General features: G+C 42.1%; 1 protein-coding gene across 2 annotated transcripts in view; it reads left to right on the top strand.

Annotated features, from left to right (window-relative positions):
* OXCT1 (3-oxoacid CoA-transferase 1) overlaps window positions 1-21,541 on the top strand; it is a 146,775-nt gene that overhangs the window by 25,929 nt on the left and 99,305 nt on the right. For both annotated transcript variants that reach the window (XM_045021473.1, XM_045021472.1), the window contains exon 4: window positions 20,112-20,247. In XM_045021473.1, the coding sequence (XP_044877408.1) occupies window positions 20,112-20,247 (136 nt within the window). The remainder of the gene's footprint in view (window positions 1-20,111; window positions 20,248-21,541) is intronic.

Below are 21,541 nucleotides of genomic sequence, written 5' to 3'. Positions count from 1 at the left end.
TAGGAGTGTAGGTAGAAAAGAAGACTTGAAAGGTCCTTTCCCCTGCAAGTGAGTTCTTAACATTATTTTACCAGAGGGGGTTAATGTGAGTTAAGAACAGAATGTCATTCTAAGTATTTTCCGCACCAGTGCAGACATTAACATATTAAAAATAAATAAATAAAAGCTGTTTGAAAAGTGACTGTCCTCTTCCAGTAAGGTTTCCTGTTATATAAAAGGTTCAGAATATTAATGTATAACACTTGAGTTCTCATTTAACAACATTTTAGCCATTTTTAAAAAATCAATCATCTGAGTGAAAATACAAGATGAAGTTGGATGCTTCCTTGAATTAAAATACATAATGTAGCTGGGTGCAACTTGATAGTGTGAAAGACCGGATCCAGGCTTTTACTCTTTAACTTTCTTTCCTCTAACTTTACAAGTGCAGTTTAAACATTAACAAAGTTTCTTTTAATCTGCTGCTCTATTGACAGTGTAACTGAATGATAAGATAATGTGGATCCATTCATCATTAAAACACTTTTAGCCTTTATCATTGCCATATTTGAGTGAGATTGTTGAAAGTGTGACGACATAAACTGAAAGTACTTTTCTTCACAACAAAACACCTATTAGTATCTGTCTTCACATTTTTACATTTATTCTGATGTAGGTAATTCCAGAATACTGCTGTTCCTTTTTAGCAGTGACTATGAGAATTCGTTAATGTTTAGGAGACACTGTGTAGTTTAGGCTAATTTGACAAAGTCCATTGCACTTCTATTTCCTCAGAAAGCTTCCTGCTTCTGATATAAGGTCTTTTGGCTTTTGATGAAACCTTTGCAAATATCTTTCACCTTTCCACCCTCCAGTTTAATCCCATTATGCTTTTCTCCATTGCCCTCTCATCCCGCCCTCTTTCTTTCCCTTATTTGAAAGATGCCTCCAGACTGACATTTTATTAACTTTATTCTTTGCTTTTAATGAAAGGTGATATGTTTTTGAGGATAGAGATTGGGTCCGTGTATAAATGTCCATACTTCTTGTTAGGTTGAAATCCAACACTTAATGTTACTTTCATATGTCATTTGGAGCATATCATACCCTCAGTTATACCTGTGCAACTTCACAGATATGATTTAGGTTGATTTGAATAGAAGGAATTGAGGTAGAATTTGGCTCTGGCAGCCAAATACCAATTTCCATGGGATGAAGCAAAGGAAGGGAAAAGAGGCCTGAAACCATTTAAAGGAGAGGGGCGGGATAGCTCTATCATATGCTTCCTCACTTGCCATTCCCAAATGAGCAGAACATCATCATATAGCTGAATAATTGGTTTTTTGCTGTGGGGTGGAACTAAGGAGCAGCCATTTTGTTCCATGCCCCCAGGGGAGTTTTAATCAGGAGTTAACCGAGCTCCAAACAACATTTACTCTCCTTTGTAGCTTCTGTTGGTTGGAGTCCCGGAAAGAGCTTGGCTGTCAATGGGAACCCAGGACCATATTCAGCTCCCATTGAAATGAGGCTTTCCACTGACGCTAATGGGAGTCAGATAGGGTCCTTAGAGAGCAGTGTGATGGGGCATGCTTTCCTTAGGAATGCCCAGAAATCCATGATGCTGCAGAATCTTGGGCTTTGAATGGTTTGAAAGCTGTATCTCCGTCCTGTTCTGTAGGGCTACAAACAGCCAGTGTCCCTGAAGGAAGAATGCAGCTGTAATCCCATAACATTCCTTGCCAAGATCATAAAACAGTTTCCTCACCTTTTTCTGTAGGACATGTGTGTGTAACCATGTGTACTTTATTTAAACAGGCTGCGTCTGTTTTAGGACAATAATATAATTGATCAAATTTGAATTACTGCATATTGAAAGACTTGCATTCAGGATGAATTTTAGGCTTGTGATCCTCCACCTATGGTGCATGTTACATCTGAGGAAGATGAAAATTGAAAACCATTATTACACATGCGCTGGCTTGTTTTGACTCCAGTATTAATAGTAAGCCATGCCTACTTTCAATATTTTTTTTCCTAATAGTATCACAGCATAAAAATGCTTCCTGAAATCCTAAGGAAAAGGCTATCAACAGAGGACAGTTAATTTTCAAAGTATGTCACTATTTAGCCACATAAAACCTTGACAACGTCCTTTCACCGAAACAAGAGGGATCTCTTCCAGCTAATGAGACTGCTGACCACTGTTTACTGATATAAAGGCCGAGAAAGTTAGACATTTCAGCCAGCCAAGCCATCACATTAGAAAACTTTTGTGAATGAGTAGGTCTATTAAAAGAAGTACATTGTCTGTTCCTTCGAACTATTTGGGAGACCCCAGGGCTATAATTCTGTAATCATTTAAGTAACAGTGTAATGTTTACTCGTATGAGTAAAGTTACTTTTGTCCTGAAGTGTCTGCAGACCCTCACTCCAGTCCCTGTTTTTCATTAATTGTGCCCCAGAATTACTTGGGATCTGGGTCTGGGGTAGCCTCTCCCTTTAGGCTGGCAATAGAAGCCTTTAGCCCACCCATGCCTGGATTCTCAGTAGGTGAAGAGTCTGCAGAACTGAAGCCCGTGTTAACACAGAACACCAAGCAACTATCCTCTTAGAGCACAGTCATCCTTCTGTAATTGCAGCTACTCTTAAAAACTCTATAGAATTTTAATTGAGTCTAATCCTTTTATAGGTTTTGGAATGATTCTATAAAATTATATAGCAGGGATATACTCCTAAATACCATATGAAGGTTTAAAAAAAAACAACATACAGCCAGTTTAATTTCTTTTTTTTCATAATGCCAGTTTCATAAAGGGTCTGTTTCTGCTACCCTTCCTCAGTTTGAGGAGTTTCGTTCATTTCAACAATTAATTTCAGTGGTTCTACTTGTGAAGTAAGGAACTACTTAAAATCAGGGCTGCAGATCTAGGCCTAAAATGACTAAGTCATCATGATTCATATGGTGGAAAAGGAAAAGTGGAAAAAATAATTTTAGTTAAACCAAGTCACAGGATCAAGGTCTCCTTGATATCTCTGTGCCTTCTCAGTGGGCCAAATTCATGCCTGTTGTAACTCCACTGAAATCATCAGTTATACCAGGGAGAAATGTGGCCCGATGTCCAACATCACAAACCATTTTTTTTCCTGACAACATTAGTTTCCATTGGTGGCTCTTAAATATACATTATCATATTTTCAAGGATATGATTTTGGGCTCTGGAAGTTCTATGTATTATTTATAGTGAAATATTATTGAAGACTTCTATCTTACTACTTAAACTTCCTAATCCCCTGAGATGATCTTCTAAAAAGAGATTGGTGACATACTGTCAGATTACCACTGATTCAACTGTCTGCTTAAAGGCATGACCAACCTGTTACCCACGCTGCATTCCATCGTTTGTGTGCTTTCTGCAGGAATCCCTTTGATTTTGGAGGTAAACTTGCTCTAGTATGTTGAACCGTACCATTGTGGTAAGCATTTGACCTGCTTGTTATAACAGCAGGCTTGGGGCTGAATGGAGTAGGCAAAAATGCTACAGAAGTGGGAAAAGGTTATTGAATGTAATGGGAAAGTATTTATTACGGGCTTTAATTACTGTTGCTGAGAGCCAAGGTAGATAAGCCATCTGTTACTATGTTGTATTCTAATTTAGATTCCATACTTCTTTGGTCTGGGACTATGTTTACAATTGTACTTTATACAGCACCAAACACACTGTCAGCTCTTAACAAATAACTAATTTATAGTGGAATGAAAACATTAGTAATATACATTACATTATATTTACTAAAATAGATTTTGCTTTCCTATTTTATCTGCCATGTAGCTTCTGTGGATGCCTGGGACCTGAAGTTAAGTCAGTGGCAAAAAAAAATGTTAATACAGAGTCACTGTTGCTTGGTGGTATGTTGTCCTATTGCAGAATGTTGTTGAACTGAACAAAACTCAAACTTCTGAAAACCAGGAAAGAGACAGTTAATGTTGCCTATGCAGCCTTGTCTCTGTCCTCTCCCAGCAATACACCAATACAGGGTCGTACCTTGACTCTGCCAACCTACACTGTTGAAGAAAAATACAAGCTTTTCACCTCCTTCTACAACCAGTTCATTCTTACCCAGAGGATTGATTCCATCTAACAATACTGACGGACAAAAAGGCAGGGAGGTGATTGCTCATGTTGTCTTCCCTCTATTTCCCTGGAGTTGGCAGTAGCTTCTGTCCAGTCGATGAACCCTGTCTCTGAGAAACAGTGAAGTGTCAGAGCTTATAATGTTTGTTCCATACTGTGTACATTTTCTGGTCAACCATGAACCCTCCACTTTCCCAATTAGTGTTCTTCCAGCACTTAACAGCTTTCCTATTGACTTTGTAGCAATTATACAGATGCTCAGCGAAATCAGAGAAAACTATCACACCTCCTGGATACAAATCTCTTACAATGTATGAGAGCTGATTTGGAGGGTGTATGAAGTGCACACCAGGTTTAAGGGCCAGATCATTTCCGTCTAGTGAATCACCACATCCTCAAGCATGATCCAAGGCAGGCCACCTCCCTCCACCCAGATCGGCCGGTAGCCAGCAATCCCCATGTCGTGTACTGCTTGCTGTCCTGCAAACTTCTGCAACCGTGTGATCCAGGAGTTGCCCAGAATCCACCTGTTGGCAACCCTTGCAGCATGCACATTTCTTTGCCCTCAGCAGCCAAGATACCTGTGCGGTCAGTTCCAAATCTTTGCACTGTGTGTCTTTGGACACACCACATTAATTTGGCTACTTTGTGCTCTCAGGGCACTCCCCTCGCCCCCTCCCTCCAGTCCCCCGGTAATCTTTCCAGACTACGCAAACGTAGAAGTGAACATGTTCCTAAATACGGTTCCCAATTTGGGTCCCCCAACTACCTTACGTAAAACTTTGAGGCACTCAAGCCATTTTTTCCCACATTACATGAATTGTTTGATCTCTAGTTCTGTGCAAAAGAACGAAACAAACTCCTAGAACCTTTTTTGAAAAATAGTTTTCCCCCCCCACTTTGGGGCTTATACGTCCACAACCCTTAGCTCCAATGACCGCCCCCATTTGGGGCACTAGCTCTACCCTGCACCTCCTGAGACAAACCAATCCCCCTGAGGCACACCAAATTTCAGAGGAATCTGACTAAGCATATCAATTTTAGAGGATTTACAGGGACCAGCCTCTAAAGAGAAATCATGAGGCAACCTTCACTATACTGGTGCTGCTGTGCCCAAAATCAACAACAAAGTAAGAGACATTCCCTACCCCACAGAGCTCACAGTGAATTGGTGGATGGGCAGAGCTGAGGGGTGTAGGGGAGTTAGGGTGTAGTGTTGGGGTGCTCCAGTAGAGCTGGGGGGGGGAGTGCAATGCTTCCCTCCTCTGAGCCCCCAACCCTTCTCCCCTTCCCCATAACTCCTCCACTCCCTTTATCCCTGCCGGAAAGCATTCTCATGTTTGTTTGTTTTTCTCCAAATGCTTTGATTATATTCCCCCAAATAAAATTGCCACATATCACTCACAAATTGTAGAAACCACCAGTCACTGGTCCAAAGCTCCATTTGTCTGAGGTGGGGGGTTGTCATTAACTTTTCTTTGTTAATTGAAGGGTGAGTTCACAGCCATCAATCTCAATGAGTTCTGTGGTTTCATCCGGTCATTAATACCTCTCAGTTTAACAGTACAAGGCAATGGAAAGAGACAGTTTGGGAGGAAGGGGGACAGGACTGCAACTTAAGAACTCCTCAATTAAATTTTGGATCACAAATGCTACCCCATGCCACCATGAGACGCACCAGATTTCAAAGCAGTCTGATTTACTGTTTGGATTTTAGAGCATTAAAGCAGAGTCAAGTTTTAAAGCATATAAAATGGTGGGAATGGAAGCCCTCTAGCCATTTTGTCTTAAATACCATTCTCAGTTTGGGTCCCCCAAAGATTTAGTGGGGGTCCTGCGCTGTCTTTGGTAAATCTCAACAGATGGAGACCATTTTTGACCCATATCACATCAATAGTTTGAACTCTGGCTCTGTGTGCAAAAAAGAACAAAAAAACCAAACACCAACCCAGAAACTTTTTGAAAAATGGTTATTTTTTTTCAGGATTGATCTCTGCAACCCTTGCAGTTCCAAATGACCCCAAATTTGTGTGTCTAACCCTACCCTTCACCCTGCTGAGGCACACCAACTTTCATAGGAGTCTAACCAAGCATCTTGATTTTAGAGGACTTAAAATTGTCCACCTTTAAACAGGAGTTGTGACCTTAGTTAACTGTAGTGGTCCTGACATGCCCCTATAATTTGGGTCATATTTCCTGATGTGCCACAGACTTCCTCTGTAAAGTAACTTAGCCAGATCCTTGTCTTAATTTTCTCATTTATTTATTTATTTATTTATGGTAGGTGCTTTCTGAACACACAAGAAGTGGAAACATGTTTGCATGTTTTTAACATTTCAGAAATACTCTGTAAAACTGAGAGAACCCTTGCATCCAATATGTCTCAGAAGTGTTGAGAGGCTTTAATTCATTTTGCTTTTACAGACACATAATTAGACAAGGAATTTATAATTTAAATAGAGAAAATAACAGCTGAGAGAAGGGGAAAGGGCTGTCATGTTGAGTCTGATTTCTACTCTGTGTGTGTGTGTGTGTGTGTGTGAGAGAGAGAGAGGGGTGGGTGCCGCTTCTGTGTCACATATACAGATATGTGTATGCATACATAGACAGAATATATGAAGTTAACTACATTGCCCCTCCAGGAAGTGAAGTTACAAGCTAAACTTGCCCTGCAGTGGGTTGCATTAGGCAAACTTTGCTCTTAGTAAGTTGCCAAAATAATAATGGCAATAAATAAATCCATAAAATATCATCAGTTAAGTTGTTTGGTCTATATGTTTTTAACTTGTAAGGTTCTTTATTATTACTGTTTATTACAGTTTACTGAGTTAACACTTTGTAAACTGTAGCCCCAGAAAAAGACTGCATAACTCATGTTTCCAATTTTATCATAGGAGTTATTTCAGGATTTTGGCAGAACGCATTGTCCTAAGATCACTAAAGTATGGAGCCAGTAAGAAATCAAATACAGCAGTGAGCAGCTTGACTTCCAGATTTTGACTGCAGATGACGAGTGGAAATACAGGAGTTGATCTAAGCTTAACTGTAGTACTGTATCAGTATATTGTCACTCTAACACCATGCAACAGAAGTTAACCTTAGCCATCAGTCACCTTCATATTTCATTCACTAGGCCTTTGAAGTAAGTTGCATATACTGCAGATTCAAACATGATTAGTACAAATTCTGCAAATATCTTCATCAGTAGGAAAATATGGTATATGAAGGGACATGAAATGAAAGAGGGGAATGAACCCCTTCATTTGTTGTAAGTAGATACGTTGAATAGTATTTCACAGTGGAGAGTAAAATGGGAGGAGGCCGACTGGCTTTCCTGCTAGTCTAAAGGCAATGAAGCACAACTGTGGAACTTAGCATAAGTCTGAGCAGCTTTAGCCTTCTGAGTCTAAAAAATGTGTTTTCAATACAGTTCATAAGGTATTTTGCATATAAGTAAAGTACATAAGACTGGATTTACCTTTTTATTATTATTATTATTAAAGTTCATTTCGTAGTGGTAGTAAGAGTGTGCACTTCCATGTGGGATTCTTTTCAGAGGGGTTGTCACTTGCCCTTTTCAAACTTCAAGAGCACTGTTTGCCTTTTATTGGTCACCCTCAGAAGCAGGGTACTGGATTTGATGGTCCAATGTCTTGACGGGCAAGTGTTCATAGGTGGCTGGTGACAACAGTGTTTAGTCTTAAGTGCTTAAATTCCTTTTCAAATGAGATTTAGGCTCCTAAATCAGTTAGGCATTGCAACGCTGAGTGCAGCAATGCCTAAATAGCTTTAACAATTTGGGCCTAAGAGTCTGATTCATCTCCCAATAAAATCAATGGGACTTCAGTGGGAGTTGGATTGAGCCCTGACTGCTTTTCTACTTCTCGTTTCACCACCAGAGCTGTCAGAGCATTTTACATTGGGGGCAGCAGCTTGCGTAGGCGTATCATGCCCCTTCTGTCCTATTACCATAATTCTCTCCAAAATGTTTGAAAGAATTAACTTGCCCTGCCCTCAGTCACCAGGTGCTGACATGATTGCTCTGCTCTTACTATATGACAGGAGGAATTTTAATTTCAGTGGTGAATTACGTTTCTGCTGGAAGCATTAAGAAGAAATTTCCTATGACTGCCCCCTTCACCAAACAGAAAAAGGGGGGCAGAGGAAGGAGAAAACAAGAAATGAGTTGTCATAATAAAAATTATAATAACAGCTCCCTCCAGCCACAAATCTCAGTGACCCAATATTTTAGGATGGAGGTTTAAATGAGAAAGCAAAAAATGGAAGGTGTGCGTGAACAGACTTTGTGGCTATTGCATAGAAGAGGGTCTTTGAAGAAATTCAGTCACAGGGCAATTATAGGAAACCCTTCCCCAAGGGTTAGAATAAAGTATCCAAAGCCATCCGTGTCAGGGACCAAACAAAAATTACCATACAGTGAAAGCAAAATTTTATATTAACTGAAAATAGGAGTCCATGGCAATGTGACACATAATTAACAGCATCTGCTGTAGATTGACCAACTTAGGTATTATGCCTCTTGGCAACATAGCAAATGCTTAGTGTCATGTGTATTGAGGAAATGGGGCTATATGACCTAGAATACAAATGATCACCCCCTTTAAAACAAATATAAACTGTTTTGGACGTATACTACACAGACCACAGTGAGAGATTATGCCATACTCTATCGAAGAAACTGAGGAACCACCTGATCAGCATCCTATACAGCAAACAGGAAAACATCAAAAAAGAGCTCTCCAACCTGGAGACTCTCATCAATAACCAAACTTCCATACAAACGGACTTCACTAAAATAAGACAGAAGATCTACATTACTCACTTCACCTCTCTACAAAGGAAAAAGGACTGTAAGCTGTTTAAACTCCTACCTGCCACATGGGGCCACAACCGTGGTACCCCTAACCCACCCAGCAATATCGTCAATCTATCCAACCACACACTCAGCCCAGAAGAACAGTCTGTCCTATCTCGGGGACTCTCTTTCTGCCCTGCCACCCCCACCAATATGATACAGTTCTGCGGTGATCTGGAAGCCTACTTTCGCCGTCTCCGACTCAAAGAATTCTTTCAGGACAACACTGAACAGCGCACGGATACACAGTTTACCCTCCCACCAACAGCACAAGAAGAAGAACTCCACATGGACTCCTCCTGAGGGTCGAAATGACAGTCTGGACCTATACATTGAATGCTTCCGCTGACGTGCACAGGCAGAAATTGTGGAAAAACAATATCGCTTGCCTCACAACCTAAGTCGTGCAGAACGCAATGCCATCCACAGCCTCAGGAAACCATCCTGACATTATAATCAAAGAGGCTGATAAAGGAGGTGCTGTTGTCATCATGAACAGGTCTGACTACCAAAGGAGGGCCGCCAGACAACTCTCCAATACTAAATTTTTACAGGCTACTTCCCTCAGATCCCACTGAGGAATACACTAAGAAACTGCACCATCTACTCAGGACACTCCCTACACTAACACCAGAACTAATCAACATACCCTTAGAGCCCCGACCAGGGTTATTCTATCTACTACCCAAGATCCACAAAACCCGGAAATCCTGGACGCCCATCATCTCGGGCATTGGAACTCTCACTGAAGGACTGTCTGGATATGTAGACTCTCTACTCAGACCCTATGCTACCAGCACTCCCCAGCTATCTCCGTGACACCACTGATTTCCTGAGGAAACTACAATGCATTGGTGACCTTCCAGAAAACACCATCCTGGCCACCATGGATGTAGAGGCTCTCTAACACAAACATCCCACATACTGATGGAATACAAGCTGTCAGGAACAGTATCCCTGATGATGCCACAGCACACCTGGTTGCTGAGCTCTGTGGCTTTATCCTCACACACAACTATTTCAAATTTGCTGACAATATATATCTCCAGATCAGTGGCACCGCTATGGGCACCCGTATGGCCCCACAATATGCCAATATTTTTTTGGCCGACCTGGAACAACGCTTCCTCAGCTCCCGTCCACTCACGCCCCTTCTCTACCTACGCTACATCGATGACATCTTTCATCATCTGGACCCATGGGAAGGAGACTCTGGAAAAATTCCACCACGATTTCAACAGCTTCCACCCCTCCATCAACCTCAGCCTGGACCAATCTACACGGGAGGTCCACTTCCTAGACACCACGGTGCAAATAAGTGATGGTCACATCAACACCACCCTATACCGAAAACCTACCGACCGCTATGCCTACCTTCATGCCTCCAGCTTCCATCCCGGACACACCACAAGATCCATTGTCTACAGCCAAGCACTGAGGTACAACCGTATCTGCTCTAACCCCGCAGACAGAGACCAACACCTAGAAAATCTCCACCAAGCATTCTCAAGACTACAGTACCCACACGAGGAAATAAGGAAACAGAATCAACAGAGCCAGACGTGTACCCAGAAGCCTCCTACTGGAAGACAAACCCAAGAAAGAAACCAACAGGACTCCACTGGCCATCACATACAGTCCCCAGCTAAAACCCCTACAACGCATCATCAGGGATCTACAACCCATCCTGGACAATGATCCCACACTTTCACAGGCCTTGGGTGGCAGACCAGTTCTCGCCCACAGACAACCTGCCAACCTGAAGCATATTCTTACCAGCAACTGCACACCGCACCATAGTAACTCTAGCTCAGGCACCAATCCATGCAACAAACCTCGATGCCACCTCTGCCCACATATCTACACCAGCAACACCATCACAGGACCAAACCAGATCAGCCACAACATCACCGGTTCATTCACCTGCACTTCCACCAATGTAATATATGCCATCATATGCCAGCAATGCCCCTCTGCTATGTACATCGGCCAAACTGGACAGTCTCTAAGGAAAAGGATAAATGGACACAAATCAGACATTAGGAATGGCAATATACAAAAACCTGTAGGAGAACACTTCAACCTCCCTGGCCACACAATAGCAGATCTTAAGGTGGCCATCCTACAGCAAAAAAACTTTAGGACCAGACTTCAAAGAGAAACTGCTGAGCTCCAGTTCATCTGCAAATTTGACACCATCAGCTCAGGACTAAACAAAGACTGTGAATGGCTTGCCAATTACAGAACCAGTTTCTCCTCCCTTGGTTTTCACACCTCAACTGCTAGAACAGGGCCTCATCCACCCTGATTGATCTAACCTATTTATCTCTAGCTTGCTTCTTGCTTGCTTATATATACCTGCCCCAGGAAATTTCCACCACTTGCATCCGAAGAAGTGGGTATTCACCCACGAAAGCTCATGCTGCAAAACGTCTGTTAGTCTATAAGGTGCCACAGGATTCTTTGCTGCTTCTAAGGGAAAGAAACTACTTCAAAAATAATTAAACAGCTTGTGTGAAAATGACACTTTTAATGTGACTCAGCATTCCCATGACCTTCATGGCTGTGGGCTTTTGTTTGGCAGAGACTGTCCTGAGGTAAATGGAGAGCAGGAACGTGTGCACACTTTGATCTTGCAGCAAGAGATGTAAAATTTGCTTGATGATGATATGCTTCAGTAGCTGCTTCTGAGGCAGCCAGACCTGGGATTACAGCACTTGGTAATATGAGGCAAAAATCTCACTAATCATTACAAATCTGCCATTGACCCTCTATTTGCCACCGTTCTGAAGTGTGTGTGCTCTGTCAGCATTCTTTAACTGCCTGGGGAAGTTCCTTATCTCTCAGGAAGCAGGTGGGAGAGCTACAGGAGGAGGTGGCCAGGCTAAAAAGCATCCTTGCACGCGAGGAATTCATTGAGAGTATTCACATGGAGACATTCAAGGCTGAGGAAGCTGACTAGGGGCTTGGCTACACTTACAAATTTGCAGCGCTGCAGCAGGGTGTGAAAACACACCCTCTCCAGCGCTGCAAATTGCGGCACTGCAAAGCGCCAGTGTGGTCAAAGCCCCAGCGCTGGGAGCGCGGCTCCCAGTGCTGTCCGTTATTCCCCACAGGGAGGTGGAGTACGGACAGCGCTGGGAGAGCTCTCTCCCAGCGCTGGCGCTTTGACTACACTTAGCGCTTCAAAGCGCTGCCGCGGCAGCGCTTTGAAGTGCTAAGTGTAGCCACAGCCTAGGACTGCTGTCATGCCACTGGGGGAGGAGGATATGACTCTTTCACAGGGAGGACACTGACTGCTGGTTACTTCTGGAGGCAGGCAGTGCTTCACCCCTATTCCCACCCACCCACCATAGTGATGAAGAAACCTTATGCTGCCCTGGCATTGAGCGATGAGGAACTGCTCCCAAAGGTGGAGAAGGAGAAACTCTGTGCCCCCAAGACTGGGGAAATCTCAGCTACCACTCCCAACAGGAAATGTAGGGTAGTGGTGGTGGACTCTCTTCTGAAGGGGACAGTGGCACCTATCTGTCGCCCTGACATGGCATCCTGGGAGGTATGCTGCCTGCCAGGGGCCCATATACAAGAAGTTTTGGAGAGATTGTCAAGGACCATCTGGCTCTCTGACTACTACCCCATGCTACTCATCCATGTGGGCACTAATGATACTGTAAGATATGACCCTGAGCAGATCAGAAATGACTACAGGACTCTGGAAGTAAGGGTGAAGATGTTGGGAGTGCAGGTGGTGGTCTCGTCGATATTTCTGGTCAAGGGGAGGGGCCCAGGAAGAAACAGCTGCATCCTGGAGGTGAATGCCTGGCTGTGAGGATGGTGTCGCCGGGAGGGTTTGGCTTCCCTCACCATGGATGCTGTCCTAGGAAGAAGGACTGCTCAGCAGAAAAGGGGCCCACCTATCAAGAGAGGGGAGCAGCATATTTGGATACAGACTGGCTAACCTAGTGAGGAAGCCTTTTAAACTAGGCCCAATGGGGGCAGGAGACAAAAGCCCACAGGTAGTCAAAAACATGGACACCTTGAAGAAAGGTGGGAATCTGGGGGGACCATGGGCCATTATAGCGGGGATGAGGGAGAGACAAAAGAGAACATAGTGGAAAAATCAAATCAGTATCTTAGCTGTATACCAATGCGAGAAGTATGGCGAGTAGGCAGGAAGAACTAGAAATGCTAGTTAATAAACACAACTGTGACATAATTGGCATCACAGATAATACACATGACTGAAATATTGGTATAGAAGGGTGCAGCTTTTTCAGGATGGACAAGCAGAGAAAAAAGGGAGCGGGTGTTGCCTTATATGTTAAAATTATTTATACTTGGACTGAGGTTGAGATGGAAAGAGGGGACAGATTTGTTGAAAGTCTCTGGCTAAGGATAAAAGGGGTAAAAAGGGTGATGTCTGTACTAGATTCCCACCATGACTACCTAACCAGGAAGAAGAGGTGGATCAGGCTTACAAAATCATCCAAAGCACAGGACTTGGTGGTGCTGGGGAATTTCAATTACCCAGACATCTGTTGGGAAAATAATACAGCAGGCACAGATTATCCAAAAAGTTCTTGGAATGTATTCACCAAAAAAGTTAGTAGCAATTGGACATCTGACATAGTGAAAATGAAGTAGGATCAGAAGCTAAAATAGCGAAAGAACAAATTAAAAATTACTTAGACAAGTAAGATGTCGTCAAGTCACCAGGGCCTGATGAAATACATCCTAGAGTACTCAAGGAGCTGGCAGAGGAGGTATCGGAGCCATAAGTGATTCTTTTTTAAAAGTCCTGGAAGACGGGAGAGATTCCAGAGGACTGGCAAAGGGCAAATATAGTGCCCATCTATAACAAGGGAAATAAGAACAACCTGGGGAATTTCAGACCAGTCAGCTTAACTACAGTACCCTGAAAGATAATGAAGCGAATAATTAAGCAATCAGTTTGCAGACATCTAGAAGATAAGAAGATAAGTAACAGTCAGCATGGATTTGTCAAGAACAAATTGTGTCAAACATAATAGCTTTCTTTGACAGGGTAACATGCCTTGTGGATGGGGGAAGCTGTAGATGTGGCATACCTTGGCTTTTGATACTGTCTCACACCTTCTCATAAACAAACTGGGGGATTACAACCTAGATGGAGCTACTCTAAGGTGGGTGCATAACTGGTTGGAAAACTGTTCCCAGAGAGTAATCATCAGTGGTTCACAGTCAAGCTGGAATGGCATATCGAGTTGGGGCCCCGCAGAGATCCGTTCTGGGTCTGTTTCTGTTTAATATCTTCATCAATGATTTAGATAATGGCATAGAGAGTACACTTATAAAGTTTGTGGATGATACCAAGTTGTGCTTTGGAGGATATGATTAAAATTCAAAATGATCTGGACAAACTGGAGAAATGGCCTGAAGTAAATAGGATGAAATTCAATATGGACAAATGCAAAGTATTCCACTTAGGAAGGACCAATCAGTTGCACACGTACAAAATGGGAAATGACTGCCTAGGAAGGAGTACTGTGGAAAAGGATCTGGGGGTCATAGTGGATCACAAGCTAAATATGAGTGAGTAGTGTAATATTGCAAAAAAAGCAAACATCAGTCTAGGCTGTATTAGCAAGAGTGTTATAAGCAAGACACAAGAAATAATTCTTCCACTCTGCTCTGTGCTGATTAAGCCCAGAAGTGCAGGAAGCTCCCAAAAAGTGGTGGGACCACTGATGCCCAAAGGGTGGCCCTGTCCCCACACAGCCTCCTCCCCACAAAGCTCCATCCAGTACTCGCTCCTCTTCCCCCTCCCTCACTTGCCCTTAAGGAAAAAAGTGATGGGGCCATGGCCCCCTGGGCGCCTCTGTTCTGTTGCCCCTGATTAGGCCTCAACTGGAGTATTGTGTCCAGTTCTTGGTACCACATTTCAGGTACGGTGGACAAATTGGACAACATCCAGAGAAGAGCAACAAAAATGATTAAAAGTATAGAAAATATGGCCTGTGAGGGAAGATTGAAAAAATTGGGTTTGTTTAGTCTGTAGAAGAGAAGATGGGGGTGGGAGGGATGATAAGTTTTCAGGTGCATAAAAGGTTGTTACAAGGAGGAGGGAGCAAAATTGTTCTTGTTACCTCTGAGGACAGGACAAGAAGCAATGGCCTTAAATTATAGCAAGGTTGGACTTCAGGAAAAACGTCCTCACTGTCAGGACTGGAATAAATTGCCTAGGGAGGTTGTGGAATCTCCATCATTGGTGTTTTTTAAGAGCAGGTTAGACAAACAAGTGTCAGGGATGGTCTAGATTATACTTAGTCCTGCCTTGAGTGCAGGGGGCTGGACTAGAAGACCTCTTGAAGTCCTTTCCAGTCCTATGATTCTGTGATTATCTTTCCCTTTTCTTAAGATTCCTAATATTCTGTTTGCTTTTTTGACTGCCTCTGAACATTGAGCGGATGTTTTCTGGGAACTATCCACGATAACCCCAACATCTCTCTCTTGAATGGTAACAGCTAATGTAGACCCCATTATTTTGTATGCATAGTTGGGATTATGTTTTCCAATGTTTATCACTTTGTATTTATCATCATTGAATTTGCATCTGTCATTTTGTTGCCCAGTCACCCAGTTTTGTGAGATTCCTTTGTAACTCCTTGTAAGTCTGTTTTGGACTTAACTACCTTGAGTAAATTTCTATCATCTGCAAACTTTGCCACCTCACTGTTTACCCCTTTTTCCAGATAATTTCTGAATACGTTGAACAACACTGGTCCCAGCACAGATCCCAGGGGGACACCACTACACAGCTCTCTCATTATGATAAAGGACCATTTATTCCTATCCTTTGTTTCCTGTCTTTTAACCAGTTACTGATCCATGAGAGGACCTTCCCTCTTATTCCATGACTGCTTACTTTGTTTATGAATCTTTGGTGAGAGACCTTGTCAAAGGCTTTCTGAAAGTCCAAGTACACTATATTCACTGGATCACCCTTGTCCACGTGTTGGTTGACACCCTCAAAGAATTCTAATAGATTGGCAAGGCATGATTTCCCTTTACAATAGCTGTGACTCTTCAGCAAAATACATTAATCGATGTGTCTAATAATTCTGTTCTTTACTAGTGAATACTAGCCCTGGGAAAGCACTGCAGGTTTGGGCTGGTCTACATTGGAAATTTATGCTGGCATAGCTGTTTCCCAGGTGTGTGCAAATCCACACCCCCTGAGAAAAGTAGTTCAGCCAACCTAACCCCTGGTGTAGACAGCACTATATCGAAGGAAGAATTCTGGTGATCTAGTTACCTCTTGGGGAGGTGGATTACTTATGCTAAATGGGGGAACCCCTGCTGTTGGCATAGGTAGTGTCTACACTTGAAGCGCTATAGTGATTTCTCTGCAGCTGTGCCTCTGTAGTGTTTCAAGTGTAAACAAGCCCTTGGAATATCACAGTTTTGCTTCCTGGGCTCCTTCCCCTTCTGAGCAGTATCCTGTGTCAGCCACATATGTGTGTAGGATACATTGCAGTGCAATTGCACTGGCTGCTGTGTTAGGAGGAGCAGGGCTGGAGCTAAGGCTGTGCTCAGTCATTGCTCCTCCTGTCTACCTGCACAGAAGGGGGCTGGAGCGGCTCTGCAGGACCTGCTTCCCTTTACTGCAGTGCAACCATGCTATGAGTAGCTGGTGATAGAGAGTAAGGAAGCACTGTATGCCCTTGAGAAATTGTGCAAGCTAGGACATAATTTGGCCCTAAAATTTGAAGTCAGTACAATATCGCTCTGCCACTGACTTGCTCTCTGGCTTTGAGCAAGTCACTGAATGTTTCTGCCTCAGTTTCCCTATTTGTAAAATAGGGTCGATTCTATATGAGGGTGTTGTGGATTAATGAGCCCACATGTGCCCAACTCTCTGAAAGTGTGAAGTGTGATATAAATGCTTGCTACTAAATTTGTCAAAATAAATTAATGAAGTACATCTCACGGTCAATGTTCCCTCTAATTTTTGACAGGCCATGTGTGTAAAAAATGTCTTCTGTGCAAATTTTTGTGCATGTGGTGTTTCGCCATGTGCGCGGTGTTTACGATCTTTGTGCGCACGCACACGTGCACAGCTTAGAGGGAACAGTGCTCGTGGTACAATCTTGATTTTTTTTCATTTTTTATTTTCAAAAGTTAATACAAAGTTATATCTATAATTGTTCAGGTTGTTTTATATACAGAAAAATGGCATAATGCAAGTGTGATGGGGTTCAGTCACAGAGACCCCCTTGGGACTCCTCACCTGATGTGCTGAATTTACCTCTGAGCCTGTTTTCCCTGCCAGCTTGGGACTCCAGAACCCTGGCTTGTTGAGCCAGACATGCTAGCGTGCTGCAACACTGACCCAGGTCTTGTCTACGCCACCAAAGCTGTAGACTTTAACCAAAAACTGCTCAGCAGCTCATCTATGCCCAGCTCCCAATAGGATTCAAACCCCAAATAAATCTGTTTTACTGTGTATAAAGCTTATACAGGGTAAAATCCTAAATTGTCCGCCCTCTATAACACTGATAGAGAGACATGCACAGCTGTTTGCTCCCCCAGTTATTAATCACTTTGGGTTAATTAATAAAAAAGTGATTTTATTATGCATAAACATTAGGATTTAAGTGGTTCCAAGTAATAACAGACAGAACAAACTAAGTTACCAAGAAGCACGCAAGTCTAAGCCTAATACATTAAAAAACTGATTTCAGGTAAATCACACCCTCAGAGATGTTCCAATAAGTGTCTTTCACAGACTAGACTCCTTCCTGGGCCCAATCCTTTCCCCGGTACAGTCCTTGTTAGTTCCAGCAGGCATCTTAGGAGAAAAGCGGTGGCTTTCTCATAACTTCTTTGTTCTGTTCCACCCCCTTTTATAGCTTTGGCACAAGGTGGAAATCTTGTCTCTTTGGGTCCCCACCCCTCTTTCTAAATGGAAAAGCATCAGGCTTAAGATGGATTCCAGTATCATGTGACATGGTCACATGTCACTGGAAGACCCTCTCCATTCTTCCAGGGCTGGTCTGCATGTACCCCAGAAGGTTTGCAAGTAAAGAGCCATTTACAACCAATTGTCCTAGACAATGGGAGCCATCAAGATTCTAAACCACCATTAATAGGACCTCAGAGTTATACTTCATATTTCTAGCTTCAGATACAAGAATGATTCATTCATACAAATAGGATGAATATATTCAGTAGGTAATGATTGTAATGATACTTTACAAGAGACCTTTTGCATTAAGCGTATTCCGGTTACAGCATATTTACACTCATAAGCAAATTTCCATAAAACATATTGGAGTGCAATGTCACAGCAAGATTAATCAGTTTTATAATTATACAAATTACAACAAGTGTTGGTTTAAATTTCAAAAGTCAATAAATAAGAGATGGCATTTACTCTTTAAAATTCAAAAATGAAAATCCCGTGTTTGTTAACCCACTGCTGAATCTGGCTCCTTAATATGATGTCCAGGTGACAACATTAATGAGACCAGTTATGTATCTTCTTTGATAAGATACCTAATACTCCACAGTATTAACAGATGATAAAGCCTGGTTTGGTTAGGGTCTGGTATTACTTCCTTTGATTAATGTTATCTGAACTAGCAAAACAAGTGAGTCCCTCTTGATCTCTTCATTCAGTCTAGCATCATAACTTTATCTCTAAGCATTTTTTTTCTTTTCTGAGCTCAGAAAGCTGCAGCATATATTTTGTAGAGCAGACATTTGATTTTTGTTGTTCAACAGAACATCTCCCTTGCATCCATTTTGACCTCTTTGCAGATGGTCATTAGCTAAAGCTGGCTTTGGGGATGTTTACAACAGTAATTTCTGTAATGTGAAGGGAGGAGAAGGGGAAGAAATGGAAGGGAGAGCAATCCAACATATTGCCTCCTAATGGCATCGTTGATGTAGAGATAATTGACTTTTAATGTTAGCCAGAGAATGAATTAGCCTAACTCGGTGATAGGGACTGGTATAGGTTTCTGTAGCTGAAAACCAATCATTTGTTTTAATTTTCAAGACACCAGGTATACCAGTGGCAAAGTTGAGTCCAGAATAAATTGTGGCTGTTTTAATCATTGCCTTTGAAATGGTCCCCTAATTTTTTACATTACATAATTGTCCACATCACTGAAGGACAAAGAAAGATTGTTTTATGAGGGGATTAAAAAAAATCTACTTTTTGTTTAAAATAATGGATAATTCCAATTGGTTTTCCCTAAGTTGCATTTGAGTTAAAAATGTATAATATACTGGTGGTTTCCATGAGGCTCTGTATATTGCAAACTTGCATACTCAGCTATAGTGTGCTGGATATCTGGATTTGCCCCATAAAAAGTTTCTTTTTATAGGTTTTCTCTGTCTCTTATCCTGAAATCTGAGGGCATACAGCAAATATTGTCCATTGTTAGCTTACAGGGAGGTACCTTGTTACAAATGTTCAGTAAACAACCACTAAAATTCTAATGCTGTCTTTATGGGCAGCTGCGGAAAGAACTTCTTATAATTTGCTTCTTTGTGGGAAGAAAGTGCTGGGACTTGGAGGGCTCTGAGGCTTAGGGAAAGTTTGGGCCTCCTTCATGTGCAATAGTCTGTCCACGTCCTACAGAGAGCCCTGTTTAAAGTCAGTGGGGTGGGTGGAGCAGTCTGCTGCTATACAGTGCAGGATTGGGGCTGTGAGGGGAAGCTTCCTTTGGCTATTTTCTGTCTGTATTGCCAGTTTTCTAAATTAAATCTTAATCTTGTGTCTGCAGCGCTTTGAAGTGCTAAGTGTAGCCACAGCCTAAGGTTATTTAATTTGTTAAGCTGTCATTTGTAGCTAGTGTTTACTTTACTTAGTGTTCTCACCCTGAGGGTGATGTCTGATCACAAGGTGCCAGTGACTCCTCAATTCTAATTCTAATTCTGGCACAGACATTTTCTTCCTCTAAAAACTGGGTCTTGCTCCTTTGCCTCCATTTCTTCATCTGTAAAATAGGAAGAATAATATTTCCTTCTCTTACAAGTACCGTGTTAATTCATTAATGTTTACAAAGTGTTTTGAAGATGGCACAATGCTCTGTATTTTGGATGTTGACTATTATTGGTGTTTTTCTGCACAGTGTTGACAATTTTGGACTTGGTCTTTTGCTTCAAACTAAGCAGATAAAACGGATGGTATCATCCTATGTTGGAGAAAATGCAGAATTTGAACGACAGTACTTATCTGGAGAATTGGAAGTTGAGCTTACACCTCAGGTAAGCTGGTTTCCATAAGGGGATCAGTCAGTTTTCCTTTTTGGTCTGTAATAATGGATGATTCTCATCTTGTTTTCTTTTTAAGGTGTCTTTTCTCTTTTGCTGTTGTTTTACAACACTATTATTTTCCATAGAGGTAGGTGTGTATTGTAAACACACATGGCAGTTGTTCTCAAATTGAGGCCTGTGAACTGCTGGTGATCTGTTGTGAAATGACTGATCATGCAATGTAAAAACTTCTCTTGTTACCATTTGATGGTAAATCACCTTAAAAAGCTTCTTAATAAGAAATTAAATATTATTTCTATTGTTCACTGTTTGTTTCTAGAAGTGCCTGCAGTCGGCTAGGTAAACATACAAGAGGGAACAGGTCTTGCTCAGGAGACTCTTAAAAACACAAAATGACAAGTTGAGCAGCATGGAGAGGAAGAGTCAGCTTTGGGGAGTGAGCTGGGATTGAGGGGTAGTGGAACAGACTTTATGGCAGGAGAAGGGAGCCAAAAGTTGAGAGTAAAAGTAAGTGAAGTGGAGGGAATAGACGGCTGAGTCTGTGGAAGTAATTGGGAAAGAACTGGGACAGAGGGTGAGGAATAAAATCAGGGACATTGATGGATTGGGGGTCATGGAAGGGTCAGGGGAAAGTAATGGGTCTAGTGCAACGTTGAAAGAGATGAAGTGGTAGTTGGAGGGTGGGAAAATTTAAAATATTGAGAGGTCCAAGAAAGAGCAGTGTGTTGAGAAGACATGGTTGAGTGAATGGCTATTTTGGCATTGATCCGGGGTTGAAAGTCAAACTAGAAGTTGAGTGCTAAGGGGTCAAATGAAGTAATCAAAGATGAGGGTAAGAGACCGTGAAAAGAAGAAGAGAAGATCCAGATGTCAAAATCAGAAAAGGAGGTGTTTTGTGGAGGAGTTATGTACAGGGGTATTATGCAAATATGAATGGGTGGAAAGATGATCCAGAAGACTCTCTCTATAGATGTCGTTCATGATATGAAAAAAGTTAGAGAACCCCTGAGTTGGGGTCCATTTTTGTTTATTAGATTAGAAGTAAATATGTAACTTCTGCTATCTAGTGGAAAGGAGTTAAAATTGGAGTTTTAAGTAGCACAGTGTGAAACTTAAACATTAATAACACGTTAGTTGAATTCAGTCGTACTTTTGTGTTAAATCTCAGTGTGCATATATTGTGTTAGAATTTAATGCTTACAAGTTAGCTCTTCAGCCCAACCCAGCTATAGCAGTTCTTGCACTAAAGGCTAATCAGAGATGTTGGGTACAAAGGTAACTTAGA

This window comes from Mauremys mutica, chromosome 6, assembly GCF_020497125.1.
Source record: "Mauremys mutica isolate MM-2020 ecotype Southern chromosome 6, ASM2049712v1, whole genome shotgun sequence".
Classification (NCBI taxonomy): domain Eukaryota; kingdom Metazoa; phylum Chordata; order Testudines; family Geoemydidae; genus Mauremys; species Mauremys mutica.
Note: the sequence above shows the minus strand (reverse complement) of the source record. Positions and strands in the feature narration are given on the sequence as shown.